We start from the raw sequence: 13,415 nt of genomic DNA, 5'->3' as shown, positions 1-13,415 counted from the left end.
GCCTCCTCTCCCATCTTGAATTGTGGAAATAACAACTTCCGAGTCCATACACACCTCTATATGATTGAGACCTCGCGCCCTTGCGAGTTTTAAATCTTTTCACAGTTCAGTAATAAAGACATTACAACACCCAATAAGTTTAGAAAAACCTCCTTGCTGGCTACTCATCTACTATGCAAATATATCCACCACCCCGCATGACCGTCCTCTCTACTAGCTTTGTCGGTAGTTACCATAAACATGCAGCGATAGGCACCTAACTAACAAAATTTTGCATTTTATTTCCCCTATGCATGTTGTTTACTTTCTAAATTGTTTTCGTCCCTATCAGCTGAACTATTCTCACCAGAGTAATATGACTTTTAATTAAATGAGTTGATTCACGTCATAAAAAATTTGATATTAATTAATGGCTCAAAAATTAACTTGCTTAATTATATATACGGACTTCATTCCTACTGTTATAAGACCTCTTATTACTTTTTACGCATATAATAAAAAGTTGACCTTGATTATGGAGCATATTGTAGTATTCAATAGTAAGACATGTTCCCATTGCAAGTACAACCACATGCATTCAAATTAGGTTAACTACTTACCAATTGCAATTTTTTTATGAGATTACCAATTGCAAGCATTGTCCAAACATAACATTGAGTTAAAAAAAGAAATTAAAACATAACATTTTAAAAAAGAGTTTAATGGATATCAACAAACTGAGTAAAAACAAAACTTTACACAATTAATCAATAAAAATGTTTTAACCTTCCATGTCATATTAAGAAAGTGAGTTTAAGTGGTGTGACATGGCGGAATTATTTTTGACAGAAAAAATAACTTTTTTTTTTGTCAAGAAAAATAAAATTACTTTAATAAACAAAAAATAAAAGTCAAATACATTACATGAGTAAAATGATGAAATATTTCTGTACAGTATACCTAAGTTGAAACTTTCTATAAGGAACATATACTACTAACTTAAATATATATAAAAAAAAAAACAAATTTTTTGGTACTATCATTAATTAAACTATTTTCTACTATCATTCAACTAAAATGAAGTGTGTATCCTTGACCCAAAAAAAAAAACATGTGCTTCTTATACTTTAGAATTAATTTTTTTAGGAATATACTGTATTAGGAATACTAAAAAAATAACTTAAACTATTTGGGAAGACTTCAAAAAGTTATGTCTTTTTGTAGCGACTCCTATAAAAATTGGAAAAATTAACACCGTATCAATTAGAATGGGTTGAAACGTTTCAATAGGTCACCAATATTCACAACCACCCTTTGAATTGTACAACGCGGAAAATCCCTCTTTGCAATTCTCCTTTTTTCACACTTCTATATAAATCACTCAAAATCATAATCAATTTCATTTCCCTCTCACTCTAAACTCCACCACCCAAAAAAAAATCACTTAAACAAACGCAGCTTTTTTTCCCCTTTAACAATGGTTGCCACCACCACACAAAGGGAATCAAAAAAAGAAGCACCTATCCATGGGGATGTTTTAGAGGTAATATTCTCACTCGTGCCACTCATAGAACTTGTTCCATCTTGTCATGTGTCAAAATCTTGGAACAAAACAGTTTTCTCTTCACTCAACCACATTAGAAAAATCAAACCATGGCTCATAATTCTCACTCAGCCAACACGCGCGAACACTTCGCGCGTGAGCTATACTCACGCGTACGACCCACGCTCGCAAGCGTGGCTTCAAATAACCAAACAACAACCATTGATCAACAAAACTCACGAAATCTCCGCCGTTAGATCATCTCACTCAACTCTACTCTTTACAATATCTCCTTCGGAATTCAGTTTTTCACTCGACGCGCTTCATCTCGAGTGGCATAAAGCACCTTCTCCGCGCGTGTGGCGCACGGATCCAATAGTAGCACGGGTTGGTACGCGCGTGGTTGTTGCAGGTGGTGTGTGTGAATTCGAGGATGATCCTCTTGCAGTTGAGATGTATGACATGGAGAGCCGTACTTGGGTGATGTGTCCGTCGATGCCGACAATGTTGATAAGCGTGCCGGCATCGACGTGGCTTTCTGTTGCTGTTGTCGGAGAAACAATGTTCGTGACGGAGAAAACCTCCGGCATTACGTACTCTTTCAATACTATTACAATGAATTGGGAAGGACCTTACAATTTGTGTCCTAATGAAAATGTATTTTACTCCGTCACCGGAGTTTTATCGGAGAAATTGACGGTGGCCGGATTGGTCGGTGAACAAGGGAACGTGAGAGAGGTGAAATTGTGGAGAGTTAAGGAGGAATTAGGTTCGGGAATGGAAGAAATTGGTTCGATGCCGAAGGAGATGGTGGAAAAGTTAAAAAGTGATTCGGAGTTTGGTTCGGTTGAAGTGGTTTGGGTTGGGAATTTTGTTTACTTGCGTAACACGTTAGTACTTGAGGAAATTGTTGTATGTGAAGTTGTGAAAGGGAATTTATGTGAGTGGAGGAGTGTGAAGAATGTGGCGGTGGACGGTGGAACAAGGATGGTGTTTTGCGGCGGTGATTTGAGTATGGAGGATTTGCATAAAGCGGTGTTGTCGGAGAAACAAACATTTAGAATGAAACAAATTTGATGAGTGGGTTGAAAAAGTTAGTTTGGAAGATTATCCATTTTGTTTTGTTTTTTTTTGTTTACTTTGTTAATTGAAGTAATTCAGTTCACATGGCTGAGAAAGTTACTTTGGAAGATATGGTTAATGAATTTATTTATTAAGGGGTTAGGAGTGATTCATAAGTCTTTTTCAATTATTTTTTGTCTCTACAGGATTTCTTTTGTCTGATACACTCCGTCATTTTTTACTTGGAAAAACCTTTAATTATTTACTTTTATATTTCTTTTACTATTTTATACTTCATCCATTTCAAATTATTTGACGTTTTAAAGAAAAAAATAAAATAAAAAAAATGTATTTTTGCACCTTATTTTTCTAAATCGTCGAGTAATTTGAAACTGAGGGAATAATTATTTTATATTTCTAATCAACAAAATTATTATAGGCTAAATATTACTCTATCCGTTCATTTTTAAATATATTTTTATAATAGTAACACAAAAAAAAATTGACAATTTATTTTATAATAGTAACACAAAATTAACGAAACACATTTTTGCACATTTTCCCAATATTTCCTCAATCCAACAAAAAATTTCTATTTGTAAAAATTTAACAAATTCACTTTAAAATTTGAAATGAATCCAATAAAATGATACAACAAAATTTTATAAATAGATCTTATATTCCTCCATCTCACGATGAGTCACCCATTTTGACTATATGCACTATTTATATATCTTGTTTTGACTATATTTTTCTACTAATAAATAAAAATATATAGTAAGATGTTAGATTGGTCTCAATGAGTATTTTCAAAATATCAAATATCAATGTTATATATTAACATGCGTGAAACAATCAACTAAGTCACTCATTATGGGAGAGAGTAATAGTGTAATACTCCCTCCAATCCTCTATACAAATTTTTTTTTATTTTTTTAGATTGATTAAGAATATAATGTATTTAGATAATGATACATACGTTAGATTTTTATTTTTTTTGATAAGCATACGTTAGATTCTTTAATGAGTTTAAAAAATAAAATTTCTTGCAGGACCAGAAGGAGTGTAGACTATTGGAACGGAGATACATGCTTGTTTCTTGCATACCTTTAGGCTTTAGCTAGTTTATCGTGTGGGGCTAAGTTGACGAAAGTCCACCCGTTTTGCATCACATCATAGCTCATCATTACGTCACTTTTGTTGTACGGAAATTCAACCGTCAAAAGTCAAAACCAATTATGGAAAAACAACATAAATTTCTTTTCCTTTTAAAAAAAAGAACCATGAATTTCTTTGAAAAAAATGTTTCAAAGGAAAATTAAAGCAAACTAAAATAATCCTGTAATTAGTCCGTAAAACTTTGCGCATATGGAAAAATAATTTTTATTGGTTATTGTTTATAGAAAAGATAAGAGAGAGTAAATTAAATGTTGTTTGCATTTAATTTCATGAGAATAAGTAAAAAAAAAATTGAAAAAGATAAATGTTTGTGTTTTCACCTTATAATTTGGGTAAAAAAATGTGAGTTTTTCCCCTTATAATTTGGGACATAAGGAGTAGTGTTGTTTCTGAGGTTCAAAATCTTTAAAAATAATTTTCAGCCACCGAAGAGATTACCAGACTGAGTCGCGGGTGAATACGCTTTCTTTAAGACGTTTCGCGGCACTACCCAAAATTGTGCAAGACAGACAATCAACCACGAAGTCTCCAGGATAAAACAGTCCAGTTCTCTACTGATACCGATAAATACTGCACGGTAGATATCGGGCAAGAATTTCACCCTCAAATATGATACTTAAACCATTGCGCTATGATTTTAAGTTCATTCTAATACGGTGCTATGACCGTTCTAATATGGTATGAAGACCATTCTTATTATAGGGAATATGGTGCTATGACCATTCTTAAATTTAAAGGAACTGTGATATTAGGATCACTCTTAAAACACAATAATAATACTAATATTAATATTAGTATCTCAAAACAAATAGAATAAACTTCAATATTATTCTCTGATTATTTTCTAGGCTATTAGGAACACAACCTAATACAAATTTTTCTAATTAATTTGCATAACCGAATAATAAAATCAATTGATATGAATAATTCATTCATTCTAACTTTAATATGGCTCACTTCTAACAAGTCTAGTTAACGGTGAAATATTTTCACTTCAACCGATGTTTTTGTGTTAATTAAAACAAACTGATCACAACAATTATTTATACTACTACAACAATGTCAAATTGCAAATAATGATGACAAGTGTGTATCGTAGAATCTAAACCATAGAAACAATTGAATTTGTAAAAAAAATAAGCAAAGAGAATACCAAAGATGTGTTGTTCATGTTGACAAGCTTAGTGCTCTCATTGCCTCTGTATATCACCGTTCTCCTAATTCCAATTCTGTTGATCTCTCTATCTCAGTTGTCATGAGCTTATAATGTTTCATGTATACTTAGACCATGTAACATCACCTTTTACTGAGTCATGAATCTCAATCTTATAGGAGTATAGTGGACGGCAGCCCAAAACTAACTATTTTGTGAAGTTCAATATATGCAGCCGTACTCCACTTTCAATTGTTCATTAGACTTTTTTCTATTAGGTTTTTAACACTTAAATAGGAAAGGAAAAAATAACTGATGCTCCTAAATAGGAACACATGTTCTGACTTTTTCTACTACTCTTCCTATTAGAAGAACGCACGGAGTTAGAAGAAGTTGGATCCCAGGAATTGAGTACCATGAACTAAACGAGTAACAAGTTGTGCCATTATCAAGAAGGCTCAGCAATTTCACACATATCCAATAAATTTATAATTCATCTGATGGCACTGAACAAAAATAGATTGCACAACACAATTACTTCATTGATAATGATTCAAAACCAGAATATTACACACAATATTACAAGTCGACAGAATTATAGGATATAAGTAAGAATAACATGACACGGATACACCGAGACACATACACGTAGAACGATTACAAATACATTTGCTAGATGTAAGTATAATACGGTACTCATATAAACTGATTGACCACGTTTTGGATGACGTTCTTCTTAAGCCTCCAACACTTTATTCTGCTGCATTGGAACTTCAGTGTTGTTTATTATCAGCCTCAGTTCCTTCTCCTGCTGCTTTGGAACTTCAGTTGTCTGCTTTCCAGATTCATCTATCTGCCTTGGTCTCTTCACCAGCTGCATTGGAACTTCAGTGTTGTTTATTATCTCCATATACTTTGGAACTTCAGTTGTCTGCTTTCCAGGTTCATCTATCTGCCTTGGTCTCTTCACCTGCTGCTTTGAAACTTCAGTTGCATGTTTTTGAGCTTCAGCTATGTCCTTTTTCTCAAGCTCGATTTCAGCTTTATCAGTTTCCAAGCTAGCAAGCATAATCTGTAACTTATTGTGGACTCTAGCCTGCAGGGTTTAGAGATTAATAATATTAAAGAGCTAAAACATGGACAAAGAAACTAAAAATGTTTGGAGCAAAAGCATTGCTAAAAAGCCCAGCACAAACATTTTTAACATTTCCAGAAAAACTTACAATATGTTCAGGATCAGCACCAGATTCCTGCAACAGCTTCAGCCTCTCTTTCACGTGTTCAGTTAATCGAATGTCTGATTCCAGCTGATCTTCCAGACGGGCAAGCTACAAGATTAGAGATTTTAGAGATTAATATTAAATATTAAATAAGTAAAATATGGACAAATAAACAAAAACATCAAGAGCATTGCTAACACATTTACAAGAAAAAACTTGCCCGTGATTTTTTCGGAGGCTCAGTGAAACGCCTTACGGTTCTAGACGTCATAAACGAGTCGGGATTATACAAGCGGTAAGCCAAGCAGTAATCCATAGAATATCTCATGTTACCAAGATTATCCATAATCCAATGCTGTAAAATTAGATGAAAGAAAAATATTGTTAAAAGCAGGAAACAAATAGATAGACAAATAATAATAATAATAATAATAATAATAATAATAATAATAATAATAATAATAATAATAATAATAATAATAAAACACTAAGAGTTTCAGTAACACTCAAAGTTAATTCTGTGTTTGAAAGTAAAAATAGCTTATGATAAGCGCTTGTACAATAAGTTGTTATATAGAAACGTGAGTGAGACACAAATTCACAAACAGTGACCGTATTGTATATCGAGGGATTGTTATTTGAAAAGAAGGATTACAATCCCCAATTCAATAATAATAATCATAATATATTGAATTGAAAAATAAAAGAAGAAATTATGAAAGTCGTGAACCCTAAAACAACAAATAAAAACCCTAGAGCGAAAAGATTATGAATTAAACAATTAATCAGAGAAAAGATTGAAAGGAAAAAGATAGATTATGAATTAAACAACTCGAACTAGAAGTATTGAAAACGAAAGAACAATAATGAAAATGCATACGTACATACCTTGAGGGAGGGAGGGAGCGAGCAAGAAAAAGAGAGAGAGATGAATGAAAAATATGCAAACCTTGAGATATGAATGAATGAATGAATGAAAAACGGGAACCCTAGAGAGAAAAGTAGTTATATATATAACAGTTATTTGTGCTGAAATAAATTTTAAAGCCCAAAGCCCGATCCTCTTTCCATACTATCCTGGATCGGGTTTTAGTGAAGTCATATACTAGTTGGTGCGTTCGTAAATTTTCAATTAAGATTAGATAATTCAAATTCAAATTTTAAATTTTATATTAAACAAAAAAAAATTCTTCAAAAATTTGAAGGATACAATTTTATATTCAGTTCTTAAATGATGATTGTACCTAACTGTACTGATTTTTGGTTGCACATTATTAAAATCGATGTGCGAAATAGCTAGGCATTGCTCAAGAAAATTTGCATAAGACATCGATATGTAAAATAGTTCTAAATAGACATTACCTTAACAATTTCATATGAATTAATTGCAATTGCTCCATCCGCTTCAAAATAGACATTACCTTAAGAAATGCATTTTTTTTCACTGCCATTTGGAAGGGTTATTAGTGCCACCGAGTCTTTCATTCATGGATTAGATGAAAAGGTACAGCAACATAACTCTGACCTAAATGTACTCTCTTATTCAATTTAGTTAAGACTATGTATGTCTAGAAAATATGTGTGCGTTGTGCGTGTATGTACATTTTTTTTTTTTAACTTCTTACATGCGGTTAGTATTCTGAATAACCCCCAGAGGAATCTTGCGTCAGTATGTGTATGTATCAATAACTTTTGATAAGTGAAATAATACCATTACTTATAGTTATGATTTGATGTTATCAGTTAATTTAAACACTTGTTTAATTTTTGCAGACAAGTGCATCTCTAAAATTCACTGTGCTGAACCCAAAGGGACGAATTTGGACAATGGTTGCTGGTGGAGGTGCTAGTGTCATCTACGCTGACACAGTGAGTTTCTCTTATTTTTGAAACAATATTCATTCTTAATCTCCATATTTGCAGCATGAAGTGACAACTTTTATGCTAAATAATAATATTAAAACAGGTAGGAGATCTTGGCTTTGCAAATGAGCTTGGAAACTATGCAGAATATAGCGGTGCGCCCAATGAAGAGGAGGTTTTGCAGTATGCCAGAGTTGTAATTGATGTAATTAATTTTCACTTTTGCTTTATTTTTAAAGTACATATCAATTTAGATTTTGAAAAATGGAGTGACATGAACAGCCAGTCCTCGATTTAAGTGTCGAAAGCTATGTAGGTAGCACTAACACTTCTAATTGAAGGTGCGTCTGGTGCTTGACACGTGTTAGTGTTCGATACTGATTACAATCAATTACTTCTATTTTTTTCAAATGATTAAATTGTGTTGACGTGTTGGTTGGTGTCAGTATCGTGTCCGGTGTCTGTAACTCTGTTGTACACTTGTACTTCATAGATCTGAAGATACTAGAGTTATTCTGTAGCTGCAATAATCTCTTTTATTTCTTTCCAGTGTGCAACTGCAGATCCTGATGGCCAAAAAAGGGCTCTTGTTATAGGAGGAGGCATAGCTAACTTTACAGATGTTGCTGCTACTTTTAGTGGCATAATCCGGGCACTAAAGGAGAAGGTAATACAACGATCATATAACTTTTCATAGTTGTATCACGAGAGTCTTCTTGTAGTATATAGTTGATTGATTTTTGAGCTACTGCGATCCAGGAATCAAAGTTAAAGGCAGCAAGAATGCACATTTACGTAAGGAGAGGCGGTCCGAACTACCAAAAGGGTCTAGAGAAAATGCGAGCACTTGGAGACGAAATTGGCATCCCGATTGAGGTTAGTTAATTAATCAACTCTTTTATCGATATGAAAAATTGTTTGGAGGAACGGTTTATTAGTCCTTTTGGATAACTTCATTACAGGTTTATGGACCTGAAGCAACAATGACTGGTATATGCAAAGAGGCAATACAGTGCATTACTGCTTCCGCTTAAGTATCCATTCAGGTCAATGCTTCTTTAGTGTCCGTGTCATTTACAAATTTGAAGTGAACATTGATTTGTAATTTCCTTCTCATTCTCGGAATTTGTACATTTAGTTACACCGTCCAAAAAGAGTGGTTGGGAATGTTGTCTCAGTTTTTTTCTTATAGAATTTTATGGTACTGTCTTGATACAATAAAGAGTTTTTTCGTGTGACTGATACCTTGTTCTGTGTGTTGATATACTTACTTCCGCTCTCCCTTAGTCTTAATAATGTGAGTCGAGCACTAAGCATCAAGTATGGCACTTAATTGTGAGCAGGCCTGTTCATGAAAATTGAACCGAACTGGAAAAATTAACAATACACTCAAACCGAACTTGGTATCAAGTTTAGTGCACTAGATTCTAATTTTGACATGAACTGTGTATGCAAAACCAAAACCAAACTGAACATTGTTTTTTCATGGCTTACAATGCTTGCTTCTGAAGCAAATGTCAGTGGTTTGAACATAATGTTTCGATAACACAAATAATTGAAATTAGCATTGAAAGAAGGGTAAATAAGCTTTTACCCCCTGCAAAATAGGCGAATTTTGCGTTACCCCCTGCAAAATTTTTTTTTGACATTACCCCCTGCAATTTAAAAATTTCTTGCCTTTAGCCCCTGGTTGCACAACAAGCGGGTGACATGGACAAAATCTTGACATGGCACGTACACGTGGTATTTATATAATTTTTATTTATTTTTAATTCACACCAATTGTACAAGTGGAATTTACCTATTTTATTTTAAATAAAAACAAATTAATTGTCAAAAAAAAAAAAAAAAACTGCAGAAACGTTCATCTCTTCTCTCACCTTTCTTCATCTACTTCTTGAAACTCTTCACCGTCATTTTGAAACCTTTAGCCGAAACTGACAGAAACATTCATCTCCTCTCAAATAATCGGGAATTAAAACTCTTCACCGTCATCTTGAAATCCTTTACCGGCAATTGAATCTCTTCTCTCGGATCGCCTTCGTTTTTGTCATTCACAGAAGCAGCCCAGAAAATTAAATTCATCAAAACCAAACCTTCATAGGTAAACCCAGATATGGGGTTGATTTTGGAAATTTTTCTTTTAATTATGCCCTGAAAATTGTGTGAGGTTTGTGGAGATGATGAAAGTTTAGAGGTTGGGGTTGGCGTTCATAATCATGGTGATAATTTTGATGATGGAGTTACATGTTTTGATGATGATAATTCTCAGTTCTTCTCTAATCTCTCTCAATATTGCAACACTTTTTTTTTTAATTTAGAAAGAAAAAAAGTTTCTTTATCGTATATTATGATTTTGGTTTTGGTGTAGCACTATTTGATCACTTAATCGTCCCTTGAATTTTCCCCTAAAACCTATAATAACTAAGTGTTAGTTGGGTTTGTTTCATGAATTTCTGGGGTTTTGTTATGATTTTTGGGTTTGTGCCATGGAACCTTTGCATTGGAAGAAGAAGGAGGATGAGGATGAAAGATGGAAGAAGATGATCAATTGGTTTTAACTTCCTGATTTTTATTGAATTGGTTTTAACTTAACTCAGATTACTATTTTTTTTAGTAAATAAAAAAGAACTAAACAAATTATATATTCGAAGAAAAAAAACTAAACAAATTATTTATATTATGAGGCATTAATTTTTGTTTTAAAAAAATGGCAAATTCCACGTGTACAATTGATGTGGCAATTAAAAATAAACAAATAAATAAATAAATACCACGTGTACCTGTCTTGTTAAGATTTTGTCCATGTCACCCGCTTGTTGTGCAACCAGGGGCTAAAGGCAAGAAATTTTCAAATTGCAGGGGGTAATGTCAAAAAAAATATTTGCAGGGGGTAATGCAAAATTCGCCTATTTTGCAGGGGGTAAAAACCTATTTACCCTTGAAAGAATGATTAAATTACACCCGTGTAACATTTGAATAATGTTACACTGTTCAATAACATTTTAACAAATACAAATTTGTATTAATACGTGAACTTTTTATTAACAACAACGGAGTACATGAACATAAAATCAACAAATACATAAACATATATTAAAAAGTGATATGAATTAAACACAAGACTCTGGAATAAATAGATCAGGTTACTTCATCTTCATTGGATTCAATATGAATCGTATCTCACCAGGGTCACATTTAACTTCATTGGTCTGTTAGTAGTATGCTAAGAGAAACTCAGTGGCGGAGCTAGCCCAAAAAATGGGGGCGGGCCGCTATAAATATAAATCGAATATCCAAAAAAATTACTAAAAAAAAACATATCATATTGAGGGTGTATCTAATTTGAATATCTAAAAATAGTCAAAAGATGGACATAAATAAATTTTAAAACTATATTATAAAATTAAAATTTTGTTAACAAAAGATTGATCAAACATGAATTTTTATACACTAATTAAAATTCTATTTTAAATAAAAATTTGAGTACTTTATTACAAAATAAATTACACATTTTAAAAACATCTATAAATTATCAAACAATAAAACATTTGAAGGGATCCTACAAAAAGGAAATTAGAAAGGATATTTGACTTATTAATAATAGAGAATTTTTTTTTTATTCCAGAACTATTAAAGGGAGGCTAATAACCCTCTAAATTAGAATGTGAACTTCTAAATAGAGGGGGTTTATAACTCCCGCAAACTGGAAAGCAGGAAAATGGGGATTGGAAACAAACTATTTACCGGGGCGGGCCATGGCCCTGTCTAGCCCATGCCGCCCCTGGAGAAACTAGAAAACATGATTCTCACATCAACGTCGACGTTGATGCATAAGAAATTGGTTTTCTCCTTGTTATAGTAAATGATGTTTTTAGGATCCTAAAGAATGTGGGTGAAGATGTGGGGATCGTACGTATATGAAAACATTTTGAGTTCTAGAATCCGAATTCTTTTTTTAAGTATTGGAGTCCTATAACTCGAGCGTGCTTGTTTTAAAAAAAATTTAATGGGTGGTGAGGCGAGTTTGAATACCGGTGACGAATTTCTTTTTTTATCAATATTTAAATCTGAGAATTACAAACCTGTTTCGCGTTCTATAACTTGAGCATAATATTTTATTTTTATTTTTTAAAAAAAAAGCAGGGCACAAGAGAAACAAGGGGTGTGAAAAGAAATTACCACTTTATGGTTTATAGTTCTATAACTTATAGTTTGATATAAGTTAGTACAGTAGTATGCTAAAAGAAAAAAAAAACTTATATAGTTTGATATAATTTTTATGTCTAATGTATTCTTTTTCAAGTAAGTTTACGGTGTAATAAACATGTTTATGATGTAATTTTTGTCTAATTTCTTAATAAAAAATTTTATATTCAATTTGCCTACCATTTCATTTTCGTTTCCTAAATTTGTTTTGTTTATGTTGTTGTTATCCCTGTAACAGAAGGGTTCGCTGGTTAACTGCGAAACCCTTCGCAATTCACTGCATACCCAACGAACCATCTTGTAGTTCACTGCATAACCAGTGAACACCTCCTAGATCAGAACTAGACATGTTCTATTTCGATAAATTTAAATACATAACCATGCAGATATACATAAATCAGTTTAAATACACAAGTTGTAACAAACTAACCATACATAAACTATAAAAATTATCCAGACATATTTATACAAAACCATTAATTTGTCCATACATAAAAAACCGTACATGTTGGAGTTGAGACAAAAAAAAAACTGTCACTCACTACTTAACCAGCCAGGACCGTATCCGAGGGGGGCGAAGAAGGTGACGGCCCTAGGCTCCTACAAATTAGGGACCCAAAATAATTTTTTGGGGGTATATTAATATTACATATGCCAAAATATATAAAATAAATAAGGGTCCGCTTGAAATACTTATTTTTTAGCTTATGCAAAACAACTTATACAAATAAATAATTTTTTTATGTATTATTATATTATAGATTTGTCAAGTTAGTTTATGAAAAAACAGCTTATAAAAATACAATTTATGTTAGTTGGAACTTATAAATTAACTTAATAAAAACTTATTATTTGCATAAGTTGTTTTGTATAATCTCAAAAATAAGCTATTCCAAATATACCATAAATACCAAATTTTTTAATGGTTAAAAATAATGTGTCTAAATAGATTTTGAAGATTTTAAATTTAAATATATTTTAGATTTATATTTACAATAATACATTGTTAGGAATAATTATTTATATTTACAATGATATATCATAAGAAGTTGCAATCTAAATTAAACGTGCGTTGAAGTTACAATAATAATGAAAAAAAGTGGAGGCTATAATGTTGTACTTTAAAAATATAGAAATGAAGATTTTCCATCTAGAATAAATATTGTCAAAAGTCTTGCATTTGATATATAGGTGTCGACACTTCCAA

At 32.3% G+C, this 13,415-nt stretch overlaps 3 protein-coding genes across 3 annotated transcripts; 2 read left to right on the top strand and 1 right to left on the bottom strand.

Moving 5' to 3' along the window:
- The first annotated feature begins 1,137 nt into the window (after window positions 1-1,137).
- Window positions 1,138-2,739, top strand: LOC123906893 (F-box/kelch-repeat protein At1g23390-like). Its single transcript, XM_045956910.1, has one exon. It carries the CDS (start codon window positions 1,457-1,459, stop codon window positions 2,597-2,599), a length of 1,143 nt encoding a protein of 380 aa, XP_045812866.1. The 5' UTR covers window positions 1,138-1,456; the 3' UTR covers window positions 2,600-2,739.
- A 2,698-nt stretch (window positions 2,740-5,437) lies between these two features.
- On the bottom strand, window positions 5,438-7,138 carry LOC123906890. The gene is made up of 4 exons (XM_045956905.1): window positions 7,025-7,138; window positions 6,357-6,491; window positions 6,140-6,244; window positions 5,438-6,012 (listed from the first exon to the last, which is right to left on the bottom strand). Exons 2-4 carry the CDS (start codon window positions 6,480-6,482, stop codon window positions 5,653-5,655), a joined length of 591 nt encoding a protein of 196 aa, XP_045812861.1. The 5' UTR covers window positions 6,483-6,491; window positions 7,025-7,138; the 3' UTR covers window positions 5,438-5,652.
- A 412-nt stretch (window positions 7,139-7,550) lies between these two features.
- LOC123906891 (ATP-citrate synthase alpha chain protein 2-like) lies at window positions 7,551-9,237 on the top strand. Its single transcript, XM_045956907.1, has 6 exons — window positions 7,551-7,640; window positions 7,910-8,005; window positions 8,103-8,204; window positions 8,550-8,666; window positions 8,759-8,875; window positions 8,962-9,237. Exons 1-6 carry the CDS (start codon window positions 7,566-7,568, stop codon window positions 9,031-9,033), a joined length of 579 nt encoding a protein of 192 aa, XP_045812863.1. The 5' UTR covers window positions 7,551-7,565; the 3' UTR covers window positions 9,034-9,237.
- Window positions 9,238-13,415: the final 4,178 nt, after the last annotated feature.

The sequence above is a fragment of the Trifolium pratense genome, linkage group LG2 (assembly GCF_020283565.1).
Source record: "Trifolium pratense cultivar HEN17-A07 linkage group LG2, ARS_RC_1.1, whole genome shotgun sequence".
Classification (NCBI taxonomy): domain Eukaryota; kingdom Viridiplantae; phylum Streptophyta; class Magnoliopsida; order Fabales; family Fabaceae; genus Trifolium; species Trifolium pratense.
The sequence above is the reverse complement of the archived record's forward strand: the minus strand, read 5'-3'. Positions and strand labels throughout refer to the sequence as shown.

Excerpts from the sequence above, each read along its gene's own strand:
- LOC123906891 (XM_045956907.1), top strand. The coding sequence starts at position 7,566 with ATGCATTTTTTTTCACTGCCATTTGGAAGGGTTATTAGTGCCACCGAG. Across the intron at positions 8,006-8,102 it reads GTGTCATCTACGCTGACACA|GTAGGAGATCTTGGCTTTGC; the intron begins GTGAGTTTCTCT and ends ATATTAAAACAG. Across the intron at positions 8,667-8,758 it reads TCCGGGCACTAAAGGAGAAG|GAATCAAAGTTAAAGGCAGC; the intron begins GTAATACAACGA and ends ACTGCGATCCAG.
- LOC123906893 (XM_045956910.1), top strand. The coding sequence starts at position 1,457 with ATGGTTGCCACCACCACACAAAGGGAATCAAAAAAAGAAGCACCTATC.
- LOC123906890 (XM_045956905.1), bottom strand. The coding sequence starts at position 6,482 with ATGGATAATCTTGGTAACATGAGATATTCTATGGATTACTGCTTGGCT. Across the intron at positions 6,245-6,356 it reads AGCCTCCGAAAAAATCACGG|CTTGCCCGTCTGGAAGATCA; the intron begins GCAAGTTTTTTC and ends CTAATCTTGTAG. Across the intron at positions 6,013-6,139 it reads GTGCTGATCCTGAACATATT|GCTAGAGTCCACAATAAGTT; the intron begins GTAAGTTTTTCT and ends TAAACCCTGCAG.